A 25,165-nucleotide genomic window follows, 5' to 3' on the forward strand; every position below is an offset into this window, starting at 1 on the left:
CAACACACACCAACGAAAGACTAAGAAATCTAGCTTAGAAAAGCCCAAAATAGAAATTTACATATCCCAAATCATGATTTTCAGACAACATACACCTACAAAAGTCTAAGAACTGCAGCTCTGAGCAGTCCAAAAGCAAACTACTCATCCAAAACTATAGGTTTCAGACAACAAACACAAATGAATGTCTGAGAAACATAGCTCAGAAAAGTCAAAAATAATAATTTACGTATCCCAAATCATAAGTTTCTGACAACACACACCTATGGAAGGCTAAGAAACCTAGCTCAGAAAAGTCAAAAATAGCAAACTACTCATCCCAAACTATAGGTTTCAGACAACAAACACCTATGAGGGACTAAGAAATCTAGCTCAGAAAAGCCCGAAATAGTAATTTACATATCCCAAATCATAATTTTCTGACAACATTCACCTACGATATAATAGGAAAGCCTAGCTCATAAAAGTCTGAAATAGCAAACTACTCATCCCAAACTAGAAGTTTCAGACAACAAACACCTATGAGAGACTAAGAATCCTAGCTCTGAAAAGTCCAAATAGCAAACTACACAAACCAAATCATAATTTTCTGACAACACACACCTATGAAAGGTTAAGAAATCCAGCTCAGAAAAGTCAAAAATAGCAAACCACCCATCCCAAATCATAGGTTTCAGACAACACATACCTATGAAAGACTAAGAAATCCACCTCAGAAAAGTCAAAAATAGCAACCCATACACCCCAAATCATGGGTTTCAGACAACATACATCAACGAAAGACGGGGCCCGGGGAGGGCCTTTGAGGGTCTAGGGGGGGCCTTGAGGGCCGGGTGGTCCTTTGGGAGCTTTGGGGGACCTTTGCGGACCAGGGGCTTCCTTGGAGGTGGGGGTAGGGGGATCGGAACCCTTTGGGGCTGGGGATAGAGGACCTCACGACACTGTTCAAATGGAACTTGTGTATTATAACGACCTCAGAGTTTCACCCTCAAATCCTCTTCTAAAATCTCTTCAAAAATCGTCTTTTAAAATTTCTCTAACTGTTTCGCCGAAATAATTCCCAAAAATAACAATTTGTTCTGAAAAGATAAAATAAAGCCTTAAAAAAGTATTAAAATGGTGGCTCAGGAGCCTTTGGGGTGCCGGGGGCCCTTTAGGGGGGGGCCGGAGGGAGGGGGTCCTTCTGTGTCTCAATGCACAAAAAAAATATTAAAAAATGGGGGAGGGAAGGGGAGGGGGAGGAGGGGAGGGGGATGGGAAGGTGAGGAGGGGGAGGAGAGGGAGGGGGTGGGGGCCTTTGGGGGCCAAGGGGGGAGGGGGCCTTTGGGGCCTGGTGGGTCCTTTGGGGGTCCGGGGGACCCTTGAGGGCCGGGTGGCCCTTTGGGAGCCCGGTGGACCTTTGAGGACCGGGGGCTTCCTTCGGGGTTGGGGTGGGGTATGAGGACCCTTCGGGGTTGGGGTGGGGTATGAGGATTCTTTGGGGTTGTGGTAGGGGACCTCACAACACTGTGCAAATGGAACTTGTGTATTATGACGACCACAGAGTTTCACCCTCAAATCCTCTTCTAAAATCATCTTTTAAATCATCTTTTAAAATGTCTCTAACTGTTTCGCCGAAATAATTCCCTACAACGGTTTAGCCCAAATAATCCCTAATCGTAACTTCAGCGTGTTCCTTTTGTTTTTGGCATCTCTGTGCTTTCACATTTCAAATTTCTAGGAAACCCTTTCCTACGTTAATCTCTTCATCTCATAAATGTTCCTAGCTACACTATTAAGGTTTCGTTAGAATATCAATTTGTCTCTCTGACTTAAAGCTCAGTGAAGCCGTATTTAAAAATAGAATTTCTATCTCTTTAGACTCCCACATAATTCCAAGATAACAAGTGACGTCATTTCTAATTCCTGACACTAAAGATCAATGAAGCCCTATTTAAAAATAGAATATTAATTTTTCTCTCTGACCTAAAGAACGTTTATCCCTCAGACCTATGATTAAAGAAACCATAATGTTTCTTAATTCCCCCTTCGTGAATCAATACATTCCCCTAGCGATTATGTAAATCAAGTTCTCAGGTTAGGTTAGCCTAAAGATCAAAGAAGCCATGTTTGTTTCTTAATTCCCCCTTCGTGAATCAATAATTTCCCCGCCGATTATGTAAATCAAGTTCTCAGGTTAGGTTAGCCTAAAGATCAAAGAAGCCATGATTGTTTCTTAATTCCCCCTTCGTTAACCAATAATTCCCCCACCGATTATGTAAATCAATTTATCAGATTAGGTTAGCCAAACAATCTCATAACATTCGCGTCGAGCATGTACATTCTCACTGACAAAACCATAAAACATACATAAATTGCTGTTGACATCCATAAATATGAGAAAGTTCTTGTTTTTCATTCTCACTGACAAAAACCATAAAACATCAAATAAATTGACCAACACCCATAACCATCCAAGAAAACATCCATCAAAGTGAGAAAATTCATGTTTTTTCAAGCGAGAAAATTCCTGTTTTTTCATTCTCAGTGAGAAGACCATAAACCACGTGTTTCACGTGGGAGGCTATGCCCATATTCGGTGTTAAAAAAAGTTGTAGGTGGCAGCAGGGGTGCGTGACACGACTGGTACCACCCTTTCTACTATTGGGTTCACCTTCCAGTCAATGCCTCGCTCTTTAAGCCAAAGATTTTTTAGTACTTTCATAAGAGCTATTTGTTCTAATTAACGGCCTTTGTGACTAAGAGGTCATTTTTAAAGAATTGGAACAAAATTCGAACTTTAGCTTAAAGAGCAAGGTAACTAGGGGGCAAACCCCCTTTATTATACGTATTAAAAATATATGAATATAGAAGTTCGTTACGTAAGTTAATTCTTAAGTTACGTATATTTATTACTAATAAAAACGTTCGTAAATAAAATTCAACAAGTTTCGAGAAAGCCATTTAACCAAATTATTTGAAAAAAAACTACGTTTTCTAAAGAGTTAAAGAGGCTGAGTTACAAGGTAACTCACCAAACCCCCAAACCCCCCGCTCTTGAACATTCTTGTGTTAACACTTTAAATTCCTGATTACTCAAATCACGTCGTACAGGGTGCCTCCCAATCCCTGTACGTTTTAAGGTTCGAACTTGTGACTCAGCCTCTTTAACAGCCCCCCAACTGTGCCTCCTACTCCCTGTACGTTTTAAGGGTCGACCTTGTAACTCAGCCTCTTTAACTCTTTAGAAAACGTAATTTTTTTCAAATAATTTAAATAAGAAAATGAGTTTCTTTTTTAAAGTTTAAATTCAGTATATAAAAAATTTGCTCTGACGGTGAATCGAACCCGGGTTATCCCGCCTGACAGTCTGAAGTATCAACCGCTGGACTAAAGAGACACAATTGTAATTGTTTTTTAGTAAATGGAATCTATTTTTGACGCAAGCAAATTCCCACAAAACTTGATATTTGGTTTTTGGAAAATAGGGAAGGAGTAATCAGATTGAGCTGAAATTTCGAAAATAAGTTTCCAGGCCCCAGTAAAGCTTATCCTCTAAATTTCAGCCCGATCAGACAACGTTCAAGGGGGGGTGTGGTGGGAAAAATTAACATGGGCTATTATAGGAAAACGAGGTTTTTCGTAAATATAAATTCGGGGGATAATTTTTTCGGTCTGAAAATATCAAAAGGCCCTAACAGGTCAAATTCTGCTTCGAATAAGTCCTCATTCACCCGGATCAGTTGCCAACTTTGGCCTGTAGGCGTGGATAAGAAAAAAAAAGAAATGAATTTTAAGTGGCTATATTTGGTTTTTTGAAAACAGGAAAGGAGTGATAGCTGAAATTTAGAGAACAAGCTCCCGGGCCCTAGAAAAGCTTAAACTCTAAATTTAAGCCCAATCGGACAACTTCAAAGGGGGGCTGTGGTGGGAGGTTCGAAACATCCGGTCCAGTTTACCCCATGAAGATGAAGTCAGAGGAGAGTCAAATTTTGCAAGTTTCTTAGTTTGAGCTTGGGCTACAAAATGCGATTACCGCCGTCTCTCTGCAACCTCTAGGACCTGAAATCGCTAAACATTGTGGTGAGTCGCCTCTTTATAGAGGCACAAGTGTGCCTCCTTGATAAAAGTAAAATTAATGTGCAAATTTTGTTTTAATTATTCATGTACGGTGAGCCAAAATCAAAACCTGCATTAACTAAAAAAAGTTCACAAATGAAATAAAAAAACATGTTTTTTTTAACTGAAAGTAAGGAACGACTTAAAACGAACTTAAAACGAACAGAAATTATTCCGTATATGAAAGGGGCTGTCCCCTCGATCCATGCTCATTTTTTTCTCAAAGTCACCCAATTAAAATTTTGAGATAGCCATTTTGTTCAGCATAGTCGAAAATCTAATAAATATGTCTTTTAGGATGATTTAATCCCCCACCGGTCCCCGGGGAAGGGCTGCAAGATATTAACGTTGCCCATCACTTACAAATTGTTGTGATTATTTGGACGTATACAGACATTTTCTGGAAGGATTTTTTTCTGGTGAAGGGGCGGGGGCGGGAGTAGGAGGTTACTTGGGAGAATCTTTCCGTGGAGGATGTTTCTTTGGGGTAAGGGAGATTTCTATGAAGGGTGCGCCGGATTTCCAAGCAATAATTATTTAAAAAACGATCAGAAATTAAATTAAAGAAAACAAGTTTTTTCAACTGGAAGTAAGAAGCAACATTAGAACTTAAAACGAACAGAAAGTATTACGTATATGAGGGGGTTCTCCCCCAAGTCAATACCTCGCACTTTACGCTACAGTTTTTTTTAGTGCTTTCAAAAGAGCTATCTATTCTAATTAAACGGCCTTAGTGATTCAGGGGTTTGTTAATAAATTTTTTTTTTAACTTTTAACGTAAAGAGCGTGGTATTGACTTGGGGGACAACCCCCTCATATACGTAATAATATATACGTAATAAAAAAAAAACAAGCGATACGGCTCAATAGTAATTGAAACTTTTAAAAACGGAATTTTGATGTCAATAAATATATCAAAAGAACGGGTTTATAATGCTGGCTAAATATATAAATTTTATTAAGTTTAGTATTACTCATCAAAGGCTACGAGCCTGAGAAAATTTACCTGATTTTTTTAAAGAGGGAGGAACCATCCCCTACAAGTGAAAGAATTTTAATGAAAATCCTACTGTCAGATTCAGCGTATCACAAAACCCTATTGCATAGGTTTCAAGCTCATACCTGCAAAAATCTGCAACTATATCTGCAAAGTATTTTTTTCCAGAAGAAAAATATACAAATATAGAAGTTCGTTAGGTAAGTTAATTTGTAAATTACGTCAGAACTAAATTTAGAGACAGCCATTTAGCAAAAGAAGAGGACAATTTTTATACAAACTTTGTTTACTTATTCAAAGACGGTGAGCCAAAATAAAAGGTGCATTAACTAAAAAGCGATCAGAAATTAAATAAAAAAAACAAGTTCTTTAAACTGAAAGTAAGGAGCGACATTAAAACTTAAAATGAATAGAAATTATTCCGTCTATGAAAGGGGCGGTCCGTTCCTCAACGTCTCGCTCTTTACGCTAAAGTTTGACTCTTTCTCACAGCTTTATTGTTTAAAAAAATACAAAACTTTAGCGTAAAGAGCGAGGCTTTGAGGAGGGGACAGCCCCTTTCATATGTGGAATAATTTCTGTTCATTTTAAGTTTTAATGTCGCTCCTTACTTTCAGTTTAAAAAACTTGTTTTTTTTATATTTAATTTTACCCAAGGACTTAAGGATGAAAGTTTCAACTCGAAAAAGACAAAAAGTCCATTGGTGAATTGTTTGGCCCCTTAACATCTTTACTCCTCCTACACACTAATTTGAGTCCCTTTGGTCGAGAGAACAATCTCTGATAGTTTCAAGATGTTCAGATTGCCAAGGCAAACAGTTACTGGGGAAAATAACAATATCGCTAGGGAGAAAAAATCACCGTTTGTAAGAGTAGTAGCTTCAGTATTTTAATTATTTTGGGGGGGGGGGGCGAGAGGGGTCCACGTCAGATATTCAAATGGCATGGGCTATATAATACTTTTTTCTCCAAATTATTGAGGGGAGCAACTGCCCCCCTTGTCCCTCCCCCTCCAAATTACACCCCTTCCCTTTCCCTTGTCTATGTGTGTGCTTGTGAACGGACACTGAGCTGTTCTACAACTGACAGCTGTGATGGTTGCGAAACTATGAAGACACTTCTGTCTGACGATATAATTTTTGAGCAAGTGTTGCAAGCTGTAACTAATCATAAAATGAATTTAGCTCTTAAAAATGCAAATATTATAAAACACAAAAAATTATATTGCTCGTAAAAATGTATTATTATTGGAAGATGCGAAACTTAGCTTCAAAACAGCTGTGTTCATCTTTTCTAAAGTGAGATGTCACTGAATACAGACTATACAGCTGCTTTTCAGCCTAGACCACCCCGCCCAGACACCTGTCTTTACTCTGGTAAGCTGCATAAGGAACCTCCTATTTTTTGCCCTATTAGTAATAAAAAGTGCAAAAGACGACACATTTCTGTGTGTTCTTTCTTCGCCTTGATTCATTTTCAAAACATTTTTCCCTATATTTTATTTTAGACAGCTGCGAAGTTTTATAAAGGCTGTATCGAGGAGTATGAGTAACCTATGAGAGAGAGAACTGGCACTAGTGTCGGCAAAACTATCAGCGCCATCTAGCATTTGGTGGCATTTGCCTCTTTCCCAGTAAAATAATAAGAATAATTGCTTTGTCTAGTGGGATTGGTAAAGTTAGGGTATTAATTAGTGTCTGAACTCGGTTTTTGAAACAAAAAACGATTACGAAGCCTAAAAAATGCCAAGTGTCGCTGAACGCTAGATGGTGTTGATAGTATTTTTTGTCGATACTACCGCCGGTTTCTACTCATTTAAGTTACTCATACTCTTTGGGCTGTATTAGTTGACTCGACGTCTCTTGTTATCTTAAATATTTGAAACTGTCATCTATGTGCTTCAGCTTTTTTTTCTACTTTACAAACCCTGTGAAGGGGATGTCTCCCCCTCAACCCTTCGCTCTTTAGAGTAAGGTTTTACGGTACTTGTCTAGAATCCTGACAACATGCGACAATTGTATTGAAGATAGAATAGGCATTTTACCGGGTAATGCCTAGACGTTGCAAAAACAAAGGGTTTCTCACTCCGGGAACTATAGTTAAACTTTAGTTTATTGGGGTTTAGGGAGAATAAAAGGCACCTAGGAATTGGGTTAGGTTAGGATAGGTTACATATTTAATATATGCTGTGTTTACCTCCCCCCCCCCGAATGTGCAATATATAGCCCAATTTATTTTCTAAACTATTATATTTTCATCCTATTTTGAATTATTTCATTAGCATTACCAAAACTTCACTTATCGCGTGTTTTCTGGATTCTAAACAAGTACCGGTTTTACTAGTGGTTTACTGACAATATTTTTGAGTGCATCAAATATAGCAGATTATTAATTAACAGTGTTTTATTTACCAACAGTATTTAGAAACTTGAGCTGAAAATGATTTTTGATCAAAACAATTATGAATCCTTAAGTACTTAAATCCTGCAGGCACTATGAAAAATATTTTCCCACTGCAATTATCCTTGTTATCTCATTTCCATTTTTCTTGTGTTAGAACATTTGCTATAGAAATAATCGGGAACGAAGTGAAACCTTAATGGAAATAGAAGGAAGAGGGGGCCAGCCTCTTCCAAGCAGGATAATTTTTGTCACTTTAGGTTTTAGTGATGCTCCTTACTTTCATTTGAAAAGAAGTCGATTTTTATTGTTGAATGTAATTTCTGTTTTTTTACCATAATATATAGGCACATCGTAAATTTGAGGAGGGGGGGGGCTAACGCCCCCGCAACCCTCATCCTTTACATCAAAGTTTACTTTTGCATAGCAGTTTTTGGATAAATACTCTGCCTGCTTTTTAAAATTAATAAAAAAAAAAATTCTAAAAAAGAAGATTATAGAAGAAAAGTAAAGAGCCATATTAAGCTTGAGACCAGTATAAATACACTCTCATTATAATTCAAAGTCAAAACGATCAGAAATTATTGTTAAAGAATAAATGAAACCCAAAACAAACAGAAATTAAGTAAACAATCGTCGCAAATAAACATACAACAGGTGCTAGGATAAATGAATAAATAAGTCTTAATATCAGTAACACTTAAATTAAATAACCAAATCAAACTTAAAACGATCAAAAATCAATAAAAACAAGGGTTTGGAAACTGCTCCTTTTCCTCCTCCTCCTCCTTTCCTCCTCCTCCTCCTTTCCTCCTTTCCTCCCCTAACTGTAAAAGTCTAAAGTCTGCTGAGTCATTTGCGTTTGATTGAAAACCAAATGTGTCTTGAACAGTCCCTGGAAAGAACTAATAAAATTAAACGGAATGTTTGACACAAAGGCCTAATGATATTCGTTGCTGAAAGCTGAGCAATTCAATGTTTTATTTCAAGGCAATTTTGTTTTATTTTGAATGTTGTGGGTATAAAAGAAAATATTTGCAATATAATACGTTTTCAGTAAAGTAGAAATGACACAGTATGCTTGAAACTGTCAACTTTAGACCTGACGAAACTCAAAACGGCATTTGCGCCATACTTATAGAACTGTTTTTAAAGATGTGGACCTCAAAAACCTCCTAGCTTGTTTTGGACCATATGAACAATCAAATTTTTACCATAGACTTTGGATTCCCCGGTATATTTACCATCTTTAGACACAAACTGGCATTTTGTGGCATAAAATGGCCGAAAAAGTCGCTTCAACGTTGATTGTCAAAATGGAGGTTCAAAACCAACTGTTTAGGGTTTCAAATCACGAAAAATCAATTGACCATCTTCAAATTTGTATTCTCCGGCATTTAAAACCTCGTTGGGATACCTTTTTGAGATACCACGAAATACTACTTCGGTATGGTTTGTCAAGATGAGCGGCTCACAACCTTCTGTTGAGAGGTTCTGACCATGGAAACTTGATTGGTTATCTTAGAATTTACGTTTCCTAGCATTTGGCTTCCATTGGGCCATAATTGACGCTTTTGTACAAAACGACAGAAAATGCCATTTTGGTGTGACATGGTCTTTTGCCGCTGAAAAGGGCACTAGATATGGCATAGCATCTAAGTGAGCCCCCTTCTAAAATTTTACGGCCAGTAGTGTTAATTACGGGAATTAACATCTAAGTTAACCCTTTTCTAATATTCTACGGCAACTGGTATAATATTCTACGATCACTGAAAAAAGAACAAAAGAACAAGAAGAAGAAAAAAGAAGACGCAGTGCTTCCAATGCAAAATAGGGATTTTCCTTGTTGTTTAAAATGTAATTCTCCTATGTTGTGAATGTGAATGTAATTATAACTGTGATTTCCCTATAGGGGTTTTCGATTATTTGCTTCCAATGATGTTCTTTACATTTTAATCTGACACCATTTTTGTGGGGCTTCGGACTGTTTTTCGTAATTCCATAAATTTATTACTGCAATTAATTTTTGCTATTGCGATTATCTGAAATAAAAGTTACCATTACTGAATCACCTTCAAGTGGCAATTCTTTTTCAATAGCACATTTTAAAACTTTTGGTTACTATGAACTGCGGTTCACTCTTTACTATGTTGGAGCCATTGCTTGGTTTTGGTTTTCTGGTTTTTGGTTTTCAAAAACCAGATTTGGTCTGAGCCTTTTGGTTTTCGGCCTTTTCGAACCAGCCGGTTCTCAAATATGAGAATTCTAATTTATCCATGAAACTAACTTTGATGATGATAGCGCCCCCAGGGGCGCAGGGTAGATAAATAATTTTTTAATTGACCTATTTTACACATTGTTAACTGAATTTTGACCCCAAAATGACTCTTTCAAATGGCGCAAGTGTGCAACATTTTCTAGAGACAAGTTGAGAAGAGAAAAGGGTTTAGAGACAAGTGTTTGAAAAGAATTCCCCTGTATCATTCTTTTTTATTAGAAAGATTAAATAGGAGTAAGAAAAGAAAAAATAAATAGGAAAATCGAATTTACAAGTTCTGAATTTATGGTGAGGATTCAAGGATTTTATAGTTGATTGGGGGACTGTTCTTTTTCTTCTTTAGCAGATCACTACTTAGAGCCGTCTATAGCGATGAAGCTAAGATGATGGCTGATTCTCTATAAGGATTTTATTAATAATTTGTAAAGAATATTAATTAAATACCCATTATTTCAAATTTTAACAATAAGAGGTTCAGGTTCAGGTTCATTTATTTTTTAATCATATATACATAACATACTAAATATACAAATGTCTGGCAGAGAAAAAGCTCGTTTTGCACAAATAAAACAAATAAAGTAATAAATAAAAAATGCTTGGATATTTAATCAAAGAAAGAAAATAAAAAAACGATAATAAAAATGATATTAAATACTCACCACGCCACAGCAGAAACCCCACACGACAATATTGTACAGAACTTAGCCTCTGAATAGGGTATAAGGTGAACTTAGGCAAGAACAGTTAAGCGGGGTGTGAAGTAACTGGCTCAATGTCTTCTAGGTTGTCAGAAGCGCATAACGGTATGTTTTGGAGAAGAAAGGGCAAAATTGTTAGTAAAATGAAGGGAGGGGGAAATGATTGCTCAGCAGAAGGAACTTTCAGGATTGTAAGCTACAGAATGCTGAGATTTTTTTAATTCTTCTGAATATTTCTTGTATTTTGGCGTAATCTACCAACTATTGGTAGTTTTTAAAGTTATTTTCTATCCCCAAAATTTCAGCTTTGCCTGCTCAAGCCAAAATGTTAGCCTTGGCAGCTTTACTTCTCTATGTACGTGTGTCTCGAAACATAGCTTGACATTTAGCTTAACAGCAGATCTCGAGTAACAAAAACGTCCCATGTGACACTATTTTGGAAGGAGTAATTTTCATTGAGACTAACTGAACAGCAGTTGGCACTTCCGTGAAGAAATTATAAAAAGCTTCGAAAAAGAGCCTATAACCCCTGTTATGTCCAAAATAAAAAGTACACTATTGGAATCTCCATTGATGAAAACCTTTGACTAAGGTTGTACAAATCTTAATGGCGACCAGGAAAACTACATTTTATATGGGTGGCACTTTATAGGTGGCACTTTCTTTTTCCACGAATGATTGTATCAAACTACCTTTGTGATTGTAGAATGTTGAGAGAGGACTCATTTGAAAGGAGGTGAAAATCTACTTCCCTTTTTAGGCAATAAAATAGATCACACCATCCAAGGCAGTATCCAGGGGGGGGGGGGGGGTACCCGGTTTGACCCCCCCCCCCGAAATTTTTGACCGACTCGAAAATAAGTGGAAAATTAGTAAAACCTAGGTAAAAATCAGTAAAATTAGTCGAAAACTGAGTCAAAAATTAGTAACCCCCCCCCCCCCCAAAAAAAAAGTCAAAAATTAGTAAAACCCCCTCTGAACAAAAATCCTGGATACGGCCCTGACACCACCCCAAAATGCCGATTTCTGGCATTTTTTAAGGTGAAACATCAATCTTGGTCAAGGGCATATCCAGTCGGGGAAGGCTTCCAGGTTTGACCCCCCACAGAAATATTTTTCTGACTCGTAAATTCGTCGCAAATATCCATGTATAAAAACTCTCCCTGAACGAAAAATCTTTTGAGGAACCCCCCTCCCGAAAAAAATTGGTTGTGTAAGCCTTCCCCTCAAAAAAAGATCCTGGAAATGTTTTTATTCCAGCTGAAAATCCCTGAGAATGTGAATTCGGCAAGATCCAACGATTTTTTTCAGGGTTTAAATCCTTCTTTGGAGGTTTGCAGTTTCTCTTCTAGAAAACCGAGGAAAACCACATTTTAAGGATAGTAAGCATGACTGTTGGGTCTCCAATGATTATTCTGAAGGAATTTTCAGAGGTGTTTTAAGGGAAAGTTTCCCCAAGAACGTCCAATGCAAAGTTGAAACGCAGTGCGAAATGAAGCTGTTACTTTTATTCCAGTGGAAAATAAATCTTCTCTTAGCGTCCTCTTGTTATTCGGCCCTCTCATTGAAAAATTTAGAATTAGCAAAAACAGGTACCTAGGTTAGGTTATGTATTTAATATATGCTATTATTTACCCACACCCACCCCCCTAATTTGCAAATATATAACCCAAATTTGTTTCTGAACTATTATATTTTCATCGTATTTTATTTCATTTCATTAGCATTAACGAAACTTAATTTCTCGCGTGTGTTCCAGCTAACCGATAAGTACCAAAATATTTTATAATTTGAACATGAACTGCCAAGATTTTCGAGGAACCTTAGGATCTGGGGGTGGGGGGGAGCAGACCCCGAAGCCCATCCCTTGTGTACGTGGCGGTTCTCAATCATTATTCTGACACTACTTTTAAAAAACTTTCAAAAACTGATTTCTCGCCTCATCCAAAATTTGGTTCCTAAAAATTTTCTTTCCGTCTATGAGTTTTGACACGCCATTTACCTATAATCCAATGACATGTGGAAGTTACAAAATTTGTCACTTCCCTTTTACCCGTATTAAATTTAGTAAGCCAATGTTACTGTACATTCAGTCATTTTGACACGCGTACAATTTTTCAAGTGTCGATAATGAAGGGTAATCATTCAACTACCCATAAGAATAGTTTTGGAGCTGGATAACTCCTCCTCCTGCTACCGACACTACCTGTTTAGTCGAACCTGACTCGCACCTGGATCAGTGAATGGGCGGACCATAGTCACTTTAAGTAATTTAACATAGGATAGTCAACGGCCTGTCAGTTGCTCAACAGTCAATGATGTTAGTTTCTCATGATTCAGTAGGCAGAGAAAAACTGAAGAAGATGGATTTGAGTTTACCTGGGATTGCTGGATTTCCAGGAATACCAAATGGTAAGTTGCCATTGCTTTAGCACGAAGCTGGTATTTATTTAAATAACATACCATATCAATGTTTGAGGAGGAAAGGTCGGTACAATTTTCTTGTATGCTTATCTTTTCCTGATGTCTTGGTACTGTTATTTCAAGACTTTTGACAAAATTTTTGTTGTTGCTACACATGTGAAATTACACTCAGTTTAACGTATACTTTCAATATCACTAAACTAATAACACGTTTTCCATCTCCTATTAATAATATTGTCCCTAACAATAATAAGGTATATTTGTAGGAACAACCTTTAGAATCCCATATTTATGGACTTTATAAACCCGAGTACGTTTTACTTTGTTACTACTGGAAACCCCTGGCTTCACTCTGCTAATTCTGAATAATAAAGTTGTCTTAGGTTTAGCGTATTTTGCATGTTAAGGACAAGTGCGAATGTCCCCACAATCAAAGAATTTTGAAATATATTGGTGCTATTGGATTGAATGTTGTTTACCCAAAGGAAACCGCAATTAAGCGTCCCTGCAAGGAAAATTCCCTTGAATATAACAATTGGTTGTTGATGAATCCTGACTTGCTGTCTGAAGGACACCCCAGACCGTCAATCATTTTGATTAAAAAAAAACCGTCAATCAATTCATTAAAGCATGATTGACCGTCTAGGAACCTGTTTGAAGCGTAATTCAAGCGTTGATGGTGTTTGATAGAAAGTTTGAATGACTCAATCGGTTCCTAGACGGTCAATCACGCTTTAATTAATTAATTGATTGACGGAAGCTTTTGATCATAATGATTGACCGTCTAGGGTGTCCTTTACCGCCTTGATGTAGAGATTAACAATGCATTGTTAAAATAATATAGTGAAAATGAGGTAATGCATGAATAAGAAAGAATTTAAGTATTCTAAGCATTCCTACAGTAGAGATATGTAAGAAATTCTTTTTAGAAACTCTTTCCATCCATTAGAGAACGATTTTTATTGATTTGATTCTAAATCGAAGAACAAGGCTTTGAACCTCAAGAGTTTTTGATCCTTGAGTTCATACTTAAAGTAAGAACAAGCTATGTCTTTCTTTTCCTTTTTTTCAGAATTAAACAGCTCGTGGTAACGAACTGTAAGTAAGGAGCGACCCGGCTCAATTGTAACCGAAACTCTAGAAAACGGGTTTTTGATACCAATAGATACATCAAAAGAATCAGATTTCAATGCTGAATTCAAATATATAACTTTCATCAAGTTTAGTCCTACTCATCAAAAGTTACGCGCCTGAGAAAATTTGGCTGATTTTCGAAAAAAGGAGGAAATACCCCCTAAAAGTTATAGAACCTTCATGAAAATCACACCATCATACTCAGCATATCAGAGAACCCTGCTGTAGAGGTTTCAAGCTCCTATCTACAAAAAAGTGGAATTTTCCATTTTTTGCCAGAAGAAAGATCACGGACACGTGTTTATTTGTTGTTTTTTTTGTTTTTTTTTTCCAGTGGTGATCGTATCGACCCAGTGGTCCTAGAATATCGTGGGTGGACTCGTTGGAACGGAAATTAAAAGTTCTAGTGCCCCTTTTAAGTGACTAAAAAAATGGAGGGCAACTAGGCCCCCTCCCACGCTCATTGTTTTCCCAAAGTCACCTGATCAAAATTTTGAGACAGTCATTTTGTTCAGTATGGTTGAAATTATGATAACTATGTCCTTAGGATGACTTAATCCCCCGAAGTCCCCGGGGGGAGGGCTGAAAGTTATGAACTTTACCCAATGTTAACACATAGTACTGGTTATTAGGAAGTATACAGACGTTTTCAGAGGGGATTTTTTCTGGTAGTATGGGGGGTGGGTGGGTCGGGGGTTATGTGGGAAGATATTTTCATGAAGGGAGTTTTCATGGGGGAAGGGACATTGCTATGAAGGGGGCGCCGGATTTCTCAGCATTATTTAAAAAAAAGATCAGAAATTAAATATGAAAAAACAAGTTTTCCAACTGAAAATAAGGAGTAACATCAAAACTTAAAACGAATAGAAAATATTACGTGTATGATTGGGTTCACCTTCTAGTCAATACCTCGCTCTTTAAGCCAACGATTTCTTAGTACTTTCATAAGAGCTATTTATTCTAAATAACGGCCTTTGTTATTAAGGTTCATTTTTAAAGAATTGTAACAAAATTCGAAATTAAGCGTAAAGAGTAAGGTATTGACTAGGGGGCGAAACCCCTAATATACGTATTAAAAACATATGAATATAGAAGTTCGTTACGTAAGTTAATTCGTAAGTTACGTATATTTTTTACTAATAAAAACGTTCGTAAATAAAATTAAACAAGTTTCGAGAAAGCAATTTAACCAAATAAAAGTAAAATTAATTATATAAAATATAATTTTTATTTAATAACGAATAAGCCCTAAGGGAACTTTAAGTGAAAAATATTAGTGTGTAGCTGAAATATCTGAAAAAATGATAAAGAACCATCTATCTATAGAAAGTTATAAACTGGAAACTGTTCTGATAAAATTTTATTACAATTCTTTTTTTTTTATTGAAAACTTCCCCATACTGAAAAAGTATTTGAAAAGAATTAATATGGTTACTTCAATGAAATTTTAGAACTTACCTGAACTAACCTTGCTGTCAAAGAACTTAAACTTCCTCCTTCACCTGATCTTCTGCATTCGGCAAATCATACTGAAAAGTTCACTCAGATCTTTTCTTTTAATTAAATAAAAAAACAAGTTTTTTTAACTGAAAGTAAGGAGCGACATTAAAACATAAAACGAACAGAAATTATTCCGTATATGAAAGGGACTGTCCCCTCCTCAATGCCTCGCTCTTTACGCTAAAGTTTTTTATTGTTTTAAAAAATAAAGTTGTGAGACAGAGTCAAACTTTAGCGTAAAGAGCGAGGCGTTGAGGAGGGGACAGCCCCTTTCATACACGGAATAATTTCTGCTCGTTTTAAGTTTTAATGTCGCTCCTTACTTTCAGTTTAAAAAACTTGTTTTTTTTATTTAATTTCTGATCGTTTTTTAGTTAATGCAGCTTTTATTTTGGCTCGCCGTCATTGAATAAGTAAACAAAATTTGCATAAAAATTTTACTTTTCTTTTGCTAAATGCCTGTATCTAAATTTGGTTTTGACGTAATTTACAAATTAACTTACGTAACGAACTTCTATATTCGTATATTTTTCTTCTGGAAAAAAATACAAAGTTGCAGATTTTTGCAGATATGAGCTTGAAACCTATGTTATAGGGTTTTCTGATACGCTGAATCTGACAGTGATTTTCATTAAATTTTTCACTTTTAGGGGATGTTTCCCCCCTCTTTAAAAAATCAGGTGAGTTTTCTCAGGCTCGTAGCCTTTGATGAGTAATACTAAACTTAACAAAATTTGTATATTTAGAATCAGCATTATAAGCCCATTCTTTTGATACATTTATTGACATCAAAGTTCCGTTTTTAAAAGTTTCGCTTACTATTGAGCCGTATTGCTTGCTTTTTTTTATTGTTTTTTTTTTATTACGTATATGATGGGGTTCTCCCCTTAGTCAATACCACGCTCTTTACGTTAAAAGTTAAAAAAATTTTCAATTCACACACCCCTTAATCACAAAGGCCTTTTAATTATAATATATATATCTTTTTAAAGAAATAAAAAAAAATTTAGCTTAACGTGCGTGTTTTTTACTTGGGGGATAACCCCCTCATATACGTAATAATTCCTATTCATTTTAAGTTCTAATGTTGCTTCTTACTTTCAGTTGAAAAAACTTGTTTTTTTTCTTAATTTAATTTCTGATTGTTTTTTAAATAATGCTTGGAAATCCGGCGCCCCCTTCATAGAAATGTCCCTTACCCCTTAGAAACATCCTCCACGGAAAGATTCTCCCGAGTAAACCCCCTCCTACAGCCCCGCTCCCCCCCACCTAAAAAAATTCTTCCTGAAAATGTCTGTATACTTCCCAATAACCAATACAATATTCAAGCAATGGGCAAAGTTCATAACTTGCAGCCCTTCCCCTGGGAACTGTGGGGGATTAAGTCATCCTGAAAGACATATTTATTAGATTTTTTCGACTAGGCTGAACAAAATGTCTATCTCAAAATTTTAATCGGTCGACCTTGAGGAAAAATGAGCGTGGGAGGGGGCCAAGTTAGCCTTCAAGTTTTTGGTGACTTCAAAAGGGCATTAGAACTTTTAATTTCCGTTCCAATGAGCCCTCCTACGATATTCTAGGACCACTGGGTCAATACGATTACCCCTGAAAAAAAAAAAAAATAAAAATAAACACGCAACCGTGATCTTTCTTCTGGCAAAAAATGCAAAATTCCACATTTTTGTAGACAGGAGCTTGAAACCTCTACAGTAGGGTTCTCTGATATGCTGAATATGATGGTGTGAATTTCATTAAGGTTCTATATAAGTTTTAGGGGGTCTTTCCCCCTTTTTTCGGAAATCAGCCAAATTTTCTCAGGCGCGTAACTTTTGATAAGTAAGATTAAACTTGATGAAACTTATATATTTGAAATCAAAATTAAAATCTGATTCTTTTGATGTATCTATTGGTATCAAAATTCCGGTTTTTAGAGTTTCGGTTACCATTGAGCCGCTCCTACCATTACCATCGCTCCTTACTTACAGTTCGTTACCACGAACTGTTTGATGATGCAACGTTTTCGTTTACAAGTTAAATCTTACTTCTCCTTCTGCGTGCAATCACTCCAGGAAATCCCCTTCTGTCACATAAATATTACTTTTTTGTGGTCTCATACTGAGGAAATGGTAGTTTTAATGCCACAGTTAGAGTTTGAAAAACAAGGGATAACCATCGCAACACTGTTCGTATCTTCAGTAGGAAAGGCGAATGGAGAAATGATTATCAAAGAGCACCAGTACCGGAATCAGTACTTGTGTATTATACGCCACTCACTCAAGATTATACGCTGTGTAAAACTCGATAACAAACCGGTTTCTTCGTTAGTTCCGTCGGTTAGTTTAGAAACAAATTTGGGCTATATATTTGTACGTTAGGGGGGAGGAAAATAAAGCGAGTCTGATGCAAAACGTGTTAGATAAAATTGTTCTGCATATTATGAAGTAAGAATTGTTTTCTAACTTTTAACGGTCCAAATAAATTACTCCCTTCCCCTCTAATGTGCAATTGTATAGCCCAAATTATACATTTCCCATCTATTCTGTCACGCTAAAAGAAACTAACTAAAGAAACTAATCTGATGATCAGTTGCCATTTGTTAGCTAATGATTGAGCAGGTTATAGCTCATTATCAAGCTGTAATTAAAAGTCCTTCATCAGGAAACTAAACTGTTTCTAAAAATGACAGCCACCAGCTCTAGCTAAATTATTGTCGACGAAGTCGCCAAAACCGTATCCAGGATTTTGTGCGGGGGTGGGAAGGTTACAAAAGAATTATATGCACTTTGGTTACTTTTTTGCCAGTCAGACAAAAATTCCGGGGGGTGTGTGGGTCTCAAACCCAGTAACCCCCACCCTATGGATACAACCTTGAAAGTCAGTATAGTTTTTGGAGAGACAAGCGTTGAAAAAAGAAGTTTTTCACCACGAAAGTTTTTTTATTGTAAAAGTTTTAGCCTCAAAAAAAGGGCTAAGGATTGCATCATCACCTGTGGACGTTCCAGGGTAAATACCCCCTTATAACTTTTGGCAGAAGGATTTGAATGCAGTGGTTTCAATTACGCGGAGGGGAAGGTTACAGGTTGCCTTCATCCCCTGGATTTTCTGACCCCCATAGATTTGAAAAAGACCGTATTTTGGTTATTTTCATTGAAAAATGTCGTTTTTTGGCGTTTTCATTGACAAAATAGCAAAAAAAGCAACAAAATCGTCCACTCCCTGATTTTGGAAATTCTTGTTCCCCCTTCCCTAATATCCACGAATTGGCACTATTATTTGAATGAGCCCACCTATAAGATTGGGCTTTGCTCTGTGACAGGGCTTGAATTCATTATGCATTACACACCATTATGCTATGTTGTAGTTGAGTAGAAGTTTTGAAATATTGTTTAGCTTTGAATTTAAAAAACAAAAGTAGGCTACTTACTCACATTTTTATGTATATAATAGTAACCGCAGAATAAGAGCAAGAAAAAAACTATCCAAGCTGAATAGACTTAGTCTGGTCTTAATCTCGAGACGATGCATTTGCACTTCTGTAAAAAAGGAAAAAAAGAACAATAATTGCCTTCGAAAGTATTTCGCAAAGGGGTTCGCACACTTCGAGATGGGAGCCTAATTTCTTAAAAAAGGTAGAAGCAGGCAAATTATAAGAAATATGTACAAACTGTAAGAATACTGAAATTTTTAGAATTTGTGCATTCCCATTCTTTCCCATGTTTGTGTCTAATCAGGAGCAATTCCATTTAGTTGAAATAGACTTCGTAACGAAAACTAGACTGAAATAAGTACATCCTAATATAACAAAAATTATAAAATAAAAAGTACCCAAGAAACAACACCCCTATTGTAATTCAGAAATGTAGATAGATCGCTTAGAGGATAATCAGCCACATTGGGCATGCACTCAGAGGTCGATCCTGAGATCCAGCTTAGTTTCAGTTTTGAATGGTATCCCGCTAGATATTTCCCTGAAGATCCGTCCGTTCTTTTCTTCCAAAAGGAATTAATCAGTCAGAACTCGAGAAAGAAAATCTACGTAAATGGTTGACTAGTGACATGTCAGGTCCATGAACGTATCCAGAATTTTTTTTTTTTGGGGGGGGGGTGCAAAAGAAACTTTAAAAAGCACATCAAAAATTTGTTTATATTCATGTTTGCCATGTTTTTACGAGTCGGACAAGCATTTTAAGGGGAGGGGTTCAAACTCCCTAGCCCCCCTGGATACGGTCATGGTCAGGTCTTATGTTTTTAGCAGTCTTGCACGGTATGTTTTGTCTTAAACATTGAATTCGCTCAGAATACTTCATTGACAGAAAAGGATTATTTATACCACCAAGAAGAGCATAAAAAATTGGTTAACATTATGTTCCCATTATCTCCATTTGTCGCATCCTTCAGAGCGACCACAGCCGACAAACGTTTTTCTGTTTTTTGTTTTCCTGAAAAGTTACAAAAATGGCATATGTCGGACTTTTAATTAGCACAGCCAATTGGGCTCCAACATTCTTGGATTTCCGCAGACAAACTTTGCGTTCTACGTTCCCATGGATTACTGCTCTTCTAAGCCTGACTCAGGTTCTATATATGACCTATAGTCCTTTCTCTGCGCCTCCATGCATGTAGCTTACGCAAAGCTGTTTTAATGCTTTTGCTTCGTAAATCTACGGCTTCTAAAATGTGTGAAATTTCTCTGTGTCAAATAACAAGAGATGAATTTACGCAATTTTTTTTTCGGGATGCGAGTCGTCAGGCAAGTACAAACTTGAACTTATATCTGCTGGCTTTCGAGTGTGAGCAGCAAATTTTATGAGAGGACAGTTACAGCTTAGCTTTATTGAGAATCAAAGTCAGTGGTTCTTACGGTCTTTTTTTGGAATATATTTATTTTCTTGTGATAAAACAGGTCAAAATGCCAATTTTGGCATATGCCAATGTAGAATTGAGTTTATATCATCGTGAGTGAGAACGTAGAGGCTATATTTTCCTTCTGATTAATATATATAGTGACATGTCATGCTAGAGGGAAACTAGACGGTGGCCTTATGTATGTTTTATAGGCTCCTAATTGTCTTTCTCATAGTGTAACCAATGGTCTGCAGTAGATATGACTATTTCTACATTATTTCTTTGAAATTACATGATCTCGTTGGTTAATGTCGACAATCACCGGTGAATGTTCGAAATTCCTTTTTCTCTGCTTGGATTCAATTAGCGTTGCGAGTCAGCTTTGTCAGTCTTATGCAAGCTATGTTTGTAAAGGTTAGGTTATGTTAGTTTAGATTAAATTTGGTTATAAATACTAGCAATTGGCCAAAGACTTAATCCAACCTAACCTGTCATCATCGAAGCTTGCATTAAACTGAAAAAGTTGACTGGACCGGCTGACTAAATCCAAGGAGAAAAAAGGTATTTCGGATATTCACCGGTGAATGTCAAAATTCACGAATATCTTCACGAATATCAGACAGTCACGGTAACACATCTACTCTCAAGTATTTTGTCTCCTACGCCAACATTCGGTAAAGCACATTCGATGATGCAAAAAAAAAAAAAAATCTTAAGACTCAGGACAGTTTGACCCCACTATCTTACCATTACTGGTTGCGTTTTTCAAGCATATTTCTGCTTTGTTTGTAACCGGTCGTCAAGCCGGCATGAATTATATTTAATAAAGATGTTGAATCCTCATACAAAAAAAGGAATGAAACCGAGTATTTTTTTTAAGTAAATAAAAAACCCTCACTTCTATGCAATATTTTTTAATCGTCTTCAACATTTGCAAAAAATGGAAAGTCGTATTGTATTGTTTCAATTTTCGTTTATGATTTAAAGGGACATTCCAAAACTATAAAAGCTACGATGTTATATTTTTAAAATTGTTTTATATAATGTCATTAATGTGTGATAAACAAAATTATTTTTTGTTCTGATAGGAGTAAGTTGGCTAGATGCCACTTTTTCGAACTATAGTAGTTTTAAATATAGAGCAACCAATATTTTTATTGTCCTGTCCCCTCACCTCCCTACATCATGAAAACATTTCTGATGTATAATATCTTGCAGATAATAAGAAACATAAAAACTTAGCTCAATACTTTATTTCTTTAAAATAGTTTTGATGTGTTAGAGCCCACTTTAATTTACGTAAATATTTGTAGATCATGATATAAATTTCTTTTAACGAAGACGATCGTAACTAAAACCTTTTAAATTCTGTTTTAAATCAAGTTGAAGCCCGTTTGAATAAATCAGAAGTTGGAAGCATAGGACTCAGGCAAGTATTAAACAGGGACATACTTAGAAAGAGAGGGGCTCCAGGGTCCCCGAAATCCTAAAATTCCTGACATTCTGGGTACTTCTTTTTAAAATTACATTTTATTAATATTAGAGCGCTAGAACTTTTAATTTCCGTTCGGATGAGCCCTCCCGCTATATCCTAGGACCACTGGGTCGATACGTTCACCCCTGGGGAAAAGAAAAGAAAAAAAAACAAAAACAAACAAATTCCGAAGCTGATCATCACTGTATTTGTTGTGGGAGTATCACAAAAATATGTGTTTTCCTTTACTGATTTAAAAACGCTACAAAAAAAAAAAAAAAAAAAAAAAAAAAAAAAAAAACTCTACAAGAAAACGTATATAGCGTTTTGTTTTAAACCGATGTAACGAGGCTGCCACTGAGCATTCAGGAGTACCCCAAGATATATGCAGACACTTATTTCTACTTCATATAATTTGTGGCCGGTAACTTAGCCAATGATTACAACCCCAGGGTCAAGATTCCATGACCTTGGGAAAATTCCCAAGGAGTGGCAGTCCTGTTTGCACTTAAGATCCCTTTCAGTTTATCAAAAATCGCCCTATAAACGTTTCATATTTGATTAGTTTGTATATGTTCTCATTAGGTGGTGATATTTAACTTTGGATTTTGGTTTTCTGTTATTAATGTCAATACCATGCTAAAGGCATAAAAAATGAAAACAAAGTCATGGCGTTATGTTTCAAACTGAGACTAAACATTTTGACGGCTATGTTTTTTTTCGTCTGTATTAACCATCAACCCTGATGCGTCGAAAAGCTACGTAGGCTACACAACAGACCAAGCTGTTGAGACTTTTCAAGTTTCTAGTAAAAAGGGATATCAGTAGCATGTGCTAAAATTTTATTTTAGAATAGATCTGGTCAAATTTTATTTCATTTTTTCTTTGCTGCTCTTGAAGTCTTAAAAATGACATCCCATGCAGGTACGTGTACAGTGGGGAGGGGGAGGTGGATGAAGGGGGGGGGGGTCTCTAGTATTAGTCCCTCGTAAGCCTTGGTAGGTCCATGATTCTTTAAAAATTATCTAAATTGTTAGTTCAGTTCTGAATTTTCTGATTTTTCTTATTTTTTTAGCCACCTCTGAAATAAATGTCGGCATTTGTACCTATAGGTCTCGTACATGGGCGTAGGCAGCATTAGGCAGCATATTGTCTAGGGGGGCAGTCGATAGTGTGATTGAGTTTTATCAACTGCTTTTTCCAAACCATCTGCTTTTTCAGCCATATCTAATGTAAATTTGAAGGTCTAGGGGGGGCAGCGGCCCCCCCCACGCTCTTTACGCTAAAGTTTTTTTTTTTTTTTTAAATAGAGTTGTGAGAAAGTCAAAATTTATCGTAAAGAGCAAGGCGTTGAGGAGAGAACAGCCCCTTTCATATACGGAATAATTTCTGTTCGTTTTAAGTTTTAATGTCGCTCCTTACTTTCAGTTAAAAAACTTGTTTTTTTATTTAATTTCTGAACGTTTTTGAATAAATGCAGGTTTTGATCTTGGTTCACAGTACATGAATAATTAAAACGAAATTTTCATATTAATTTACTTTTATTTGGTTAAATGACTTTCTCGAAACTTTTTTCATTTTATTTACGAACGTTTTTATTAGTAATAAATAAACGTAACTTACGAATTAACTTACGTAACGAACTTCTATATTAATATTTTTTTAATACATATGTTAGGGGGTTCGCCCCCTAGTAAATACCTTGCTCTTTAAGCGAAAGTTCAAATTTTGTTCCAATTCTTTAAAAATTACCGCTTAATCACAAAGGCCTTTAATTATAATAAATATATCTTATTAAAGTACTAAAAAATCTCTGGATTAAAGTGTGTGGTTTTGACTAGGGGGTGAACCCAATCATATATGTAATATTTTCAGTTCGTTTAAAGTTTTGATGTTTCTGCTGTTGCAGTTGAAAAACTTGTTTTTTTATATTTAGTTTCTGATCTTTTTTTAAATAATGCTGGGAAGTCCGGCGTCCCCTTCATAGCCATGTCCCTTCCCCCATGAAAACTTCCTTCATTGAAAGATCCTCCTACATAACCCCTGACCCCAGGCACGTACGCAGGAATTAGTTTTGGGGGGGGCCCAATTTGTTTCGGGAGGGGGGGCCAAATCCTTCAAACCCATTATTCTGTGAGAAAAATCTGAAAATTATGGGAAAATGAAAAAAATCGTGAGATTTCGGGGGGGGGGCGGGCCCGGAGGCCTTCCCCCTGTGTACGTCCCATACCCGACCCCCCCCTCCCCACTACCAGGAAAAATCTCCCCTGAAAACGTCCGTACTGTATACTTCCCAATAACCAATACTATATGATAACATTGGGTAAAGTTCATAACTTTCAGCCCTCCTCCCGGGAACTTCGGGGGATTAAGTCATCCTAAAAGACATACTTATAATATTTTCGAACATGCTGAACAAAATGGCTATCTCAAAATTTTTATCAGGTGACTTTGGAAAAACAATGAGCGAGGGAGGGGGCCTAGTTGCCCTCCATTTTGTTTTGGTCACTTGAAAAGGGCGCTAGAACTTTTAATTTCCATTCCAATGAGCCCTCTCACGATATTCTAGGACCACTGGGTCGATACGATCATCCCTGGGGAAAAAAAAACACGCACCCGTGATCTTTCTTCTGTCAAAAAATGCAAAATTCCACATTTTTGTAGATAGGAGCTTGAAACCTCTGAAGTAGGGTTCTCTGATACGCTGAATATGATGGTGTGATTTTCATTAAGGTTCTATAGCCTTTAGAGGTCTTTCCCCCTTTTTTTGAAAATCAGCCAAATTTTCTCAGGCGCGTAACTTTTGATGGGTAGAATTAAACTTGATGAAACTTATATATTTGAAATCAGCATTAAAACCCGATTCTTTTGATGGATCTATTTGTATCAAAATACCGTTTTCTAGAGTTTCGGTTACCATTGAGCCGGGTCCCAATAACCAATACTAGGCTATATGTTAACATTGGGTAAAGTTCATAACTTTCAGCCCTCCTCCTGGGGGCTTCGAGGGATTAAGTCATCCTTAAAGACATAGTTACAACATTTTCGAACATGTTGAACAAAATGGCTATCTCAAAATTTTGATCAGTTCACTTTTGGAAAAATATGAGCGTAGGAGGGGGCCTAGTTGCCCTCCATTTTTTTGGTCACTTAAAAAGGGCACTAGAACTTTTAATTTCCGTTCGAATGAGCCCTCTCACGATATTCTAGGACCACTGGGTCGATACGATCACCCATGGAAAAAAAATAAAATAAACACGCATCCGTGATCTTTCTTCTGGCAAAAAATTGAAAATTCCACATTTTTGTAGATAGGT

The 25,165-nt window shown here is 36.6% G+C and overlaps 1 protein-coding gene across 3 annotated transcripts in view; it reads left to right on the forward strand.

The window, feature by feature from the left end:
- Positions 1-12,640: 12,640 nt before the first annotated feature.
- Positions 12,641-25,165, forward strand: part of LOC148953349 (uncharacterized) — a 49,142-nt gene continuing 36,617 nt past the window's right edge. Inside the window, exon 1 of one of the 3 annotated variants that reach the window (XM_089087637.1) lies at positions 12,641-12,883. In XM_089087637.1, the coding sequence (XP_088943763.1) occupies positions 12,787-12,883 (97 nt within the window). In that variant the 5' untranslated portion in view covers positions 12,641-12,786. The remainder of the gene's footprint in view (positions 12,884-25,165) is intronic. The other 2 variants (XM_089087636.1, XM_089087635.1) reach the window with 2 other exon arrangements.

This window comes from Artemia sp. Qi Xiang Cuo, chromosome 4 (genome assembly GCF_049724085.1).
Source record: "Artemia sp. Qi Xiang Cuo chromosome 4, ASM4972408v1, whole genome shotgun sequence".
NCBI classification, from domain to species: Eukaryota; Metazoa; Arthropoda; class Branchiopoda; order Anostraca; family Artemiidae; genus Artemia; species Artemia sp. Qi Xiang Cuo.